Source organism: Sphaeroforma arctica, assembly GCF_001186125.1.
Source record: "Sphaeroforma arctica JP610 unplaced genomic scaffold supercont1.2410, whole genome shotgun sequence".
NCBI lineage: Eukaryota > Ichthyosporea > Ichthyophonida > Sphaeroforma > Sphaeroforma arctica.
Window position 1 is genome coordinate 1 of NW_014038148.1, and position 4,404 is coordinate 4,404.

The following is a 4,404-nucleotide window of genomic DNA, read 5'->3' on the forward strand; positions in this document are numbered from 1 at the left end:
TACAAACACACATACACACAGACACACACAGACACACAGACACATAGACACACAGACACACAGACACACAGACACACAGACACACACACACATATATATATATATATATATATATATAGCGCATGAGTAGTTGATTACCTGGCCCGAACATATGTCCTTACAACTGACTAAAAATATTTATCAATCATTATTACACTGCGTAAGATGTTGCAGAAAGAGAAATTCGTCATTTCATGAGAGTATCGATGTGGAACCTCACAAAAGGCTCGAGCACATGGCAAACACTCACACACAGACACTGTAGATATTAGACACATGGCTAACAATGACAGGTATAGCAATGTTGAATAGCATTCTAACTGGTATGGTCATACTACTAGAGTCGGATCCGTGGGTAACCACTTAAGCACTGACTCGTAGACTTGTCTTCAGCACGTGCTTTGATATTGATAATCGTGATAGATACATGACAGTCTACAAACGTTTGAGAGAGAAAGTCTAGATATTGTAATAAACCCTAGACCATAAGCCCCAAACCCCTGAAACAACCCGTTACTTAGGAGAAGGCAGTTGAACACACAACAAACACACACAACTTCGTACACATGCATATATCGTATATAGATAGTGGGTAAACATGGTTTACATAGCGTATGTAAATATGTAATAAACCGGGTTTAATGTCTGCTTTAGAGTGAAATAGCCGGCTGTAGGCAGACTGGGGCGAGTTGGAGGTGCGCAACAGCATGCACTCTTCACCAACCGCTACTTCAGTAATCAAAGACAAGGCAGCTGAAACGCAACTAAAACACGCACTAGTCCACAAACACACACATTCCCACATATCCACATACACCATATGTAGATAGAACACAAACATGCTTTGCCTGCCGTATGTAGGTAGGTGTCGAATCTGGCCAAGTATCTAATTTCTAACCCCTACCTTAGAGAGGAACAGCCTGTTATCTGCAATAGGCTGGGAGGAGTTGGAGGTGTGTAGCAACATGCACTCTTCGCCAAACGCGTTGTCTGAAACCGGCAGGATGTCTCTAAGTACCTGTAGGATGGTTTCTTCGTTTGCCAGGCCCAACACCACACCGTCTAGTGTGGGTGTGGTGCTTTCTTCGGAGAAGCTTTGCAGAGCTGTATACAGGTGGATGACGATGCATGGAGGTAAGCGGATCACGTACAGATACGGGTGTACTTGGCAGTACAGCTGTGGCTTTGTTATACTACATAAGGTATACCTACATTAAACATATCTACGTAAAGTATACCTACATAATATACACAACCCATTGCTTCTCATCAGCTCACAGCAGATACTGTCAGCCTCAGCCGGAACGTCACTGCAGTGTAAACTCATGCTCACTCACATAAAAACTGTGACCGGGATGTGCACTCACAAACTTAAACTAACACACATGGAAGTCACATAACAAACCAGTCACCAAGTGTACAAAATATAAAGTCACCATATGTACAACAAACAACAAACAACTCACACAATTAAACTGACACACATGGAAGTCGCATAACATAACAGTCACCAAGTGTGCAAATACAAAGTCACCATATGTACAATAGACAACCAACAACTCACACAATTAGACTGACACACATGGAAGTCACAAAACATACCAGTCACCAAGTGTACAAAATACAAAGTCACCATATGTACAACAAACAACCAACAACTCACACACTTAAACTAACACAAATGGAAGTCACAAAACATACCAGTCACCAAGTGTACGAAATACAAAGTCACCATATGTACAACAAACAACTAACAACTCACACACTTAAACTAACACACATGGAAGTCGCATAACATAACAGTCACCAAGTGTGCAAATACAAAGTCACCATATGTACAACAAACAACCAACAACTCGCACAATTAAACTGACACACATGGAAGTCACAAAACATACCAGTCACCAAGTGTACAAAATACAAAGTCACCATATGTACAACAAACAACCAACAACTCACACAATTAAACTAACACACATGAAAGTCACAGAACATACCAGTCACCAAGTGTGCAAAATACAAAGTCACCATATGCACAACAAACAACCAACAAACAACTCACAGTGGCTCCTTGAGATGACCTTGCGCTAAACATCGCCCGCGGGGGCTGTCTTCGCGGTACACACTCTAGTCACACACATCGAACCAACGGTATGTGATATCCACACAGCCAAGTTTACACCAACGCATATGAACATTCAGACACATTCATGATAGCATATGTAAACACACAGCCACTCGCTCAATGGACATTACTACATGTAGACAAACAATCACTCACTTAATGGTCATACAGACACATACATGATACTATATGTAAACACACAACCACTCGCTCAATGGACATTACTACATGTAGACAAATAATCACTCACTTAATGGTCATGCAGACACATACATGATACCATATGTAAACACACAGCCACTCACTTACAGAACATAATGAAAGGCTCTTTGAGGCCCACCACCTTCCCCCTGATATTGCCTGCAGGAATGTCTTCCCAGTGCATACTCTGGTCACTGACGCCTAGTACAATGCCCGTCTGGTCGGTTCCTCCAGCGCCCTCGGCGTACCTACTCAACAAGTCTCCGCGAATGAAAAACGAGAAGCACACGCTATAAATAGACATCATATTATTGGCCACCGTCACGGGCACGGCGACACAGTAGACAGTGTGGGGATACGGATCCTCGGCATTGGCATTCGTGTCGCTTTCATTGGCTGAGGGGTTGGCGACGGGAGTATTTGAAGCGGTTTGATTGGCGGAGGCGTTCATGTTGGAGTTGCTAGAGTTTATGGTTGTGCTGCCGCTGGTTGAGACTGCGAGAGGGATGGAGCAGACAAGAATTGGCACAGAACATCTGAGATTTACTGTCGGTTCTAAAAGACATATTAAATGTTTATTGTGGTTGGTTAGGGTTTTAGGTTTTAGGGTTTCAGAGTGTAGGGTTTAGGGTTACACCCTAAAACCCATGTGCCGGAAACTGGTTGTATATCATGTTGGTGGACTCTCCTCCAGACATAGCACGAGGCAATACATAGACGAAGCCCATTCACCTAGGACCTACACAGAAACTACCTTCAGACCTGCCTTATGATATTTATATCTGGGTGTAGGGTGTGAGGCTTTCGTCGCATACCTAACACAGTTATAGAATGACACGAGACCGTGCTCAGCGGCGACACGCATAGCGCACCAGTTACCAACATACTCACCAAGCAGAAAGAATACACGGAAAAGGTGTAGCACGACCCAAATGTAATGTCGCAAATTCTCACCGAATTTAGAAGCCTATATTTTTTAGACAACATCGCGTGTCGCAAATTGCATACACGGCAAGTAACTATACAAAAACGAAGTATGTTTAATAGAATTTGGATACAACACACCCACGTTTAAAATATACATCATAACTACAGTATAGAATGCGATATACGACAAATGTGAAAAATGACAAATGCAAGATACGACAAATGCGAAATGTCGCAAATTACATACCGGGTAACAAGGTACTCTGTACCCTCCTGGCGGTTGCTGAACTGGTGCCGGTATGACTGGTGCTGAGTCCCTGCCGCACCATAAATGGTAATACATTTGAGATAAACAACTGGCACCTCACTCGGTATAACGCACGAAAAAGGTCTATACGTACATATATAGGCATGACAATGGAGACTTTTAAGCGTTACACTTTTGGAATGGGATGTTCATAGTCCCCAGTACAACTCTTGAAAAGAGTTTATACGTCTATCCTAATTCGTTGTGTTGTCAGATATACTCCCATCTTACAAATATAAGCATACGAACAAGTCGTACAACTAAACACCTGTGGGCCAAAATATATTAAACACATCCAGTTCATCCAGTTACAGGGCATAAAAGATTCAGCTCTTGATTAAAGAGCATCTAATTACACCTTATAAATCATTGAACACATTCTATAAATCTATAAATACATTCTATAAATCTATAAATATATTCTATAAATCTATAAATACATTTTATAAATTTATCAAGATATTCTACAAATTTATAAATACATTCTATAAATCTATAAATACATTCTATAAATCTACGAATATAGATAGGAATCTGCTGGTACATACCTGAGTATCGCTTGTACTTGACGTTCCGCGGGTCATGGCTGTGGCTGAATTTGAGCTGGAATGCCTTTTTCCGGGTGATTTGATTGGCTTAAATTTAACACTTTCTGCTCTATCGTTCAACCCCGATTCGGATCCAATTGTAGCTAAGTTGGTGTGCGAAGATCCAAGACCCATTCCTGTGAAAAGGGTTTAGGGTTTAAATAATATGTATACACACGCACACGCACACGCACACCCACCCACCCACACACTATATA

General features: G+C 41.6%; 1 protein-coding gene across 1 annotated transcript in view; it reads right to left on the reverse strand.

Moving 5' to 3' along the window:
• Positions 1–925: 925 nt before the first annotated feature.
• Positions 926–4,404, reverse strand: part of SARC_12575 (hypothetical protein) — a gene marked incomplete at its 3' end in the record, with an annotated part of 5,764 nt that continues 2,285 nt past the window's right edge. The window contains exons 4-7 of the mRNA XM_014293315.1: positions 4,148–4,323; positions 3,540–3,609; positions 2,474–2,860; positions 926–1,143 (exon numbers count right to left, since the gene is read on the reverse strand). Of these exons, the coding sequence (XP_014148790.1) occupies positions 926–1,143; positions 2,474–2,860; positions 3,540–3,609; positions 4,148–4,323 (851 nt within the window). The remainder of the gene's footprint in view (positions 1,144–2,473; positions 2,861–3,539; positions 3,610–4,147; positions 4,324–4,404) is intronic.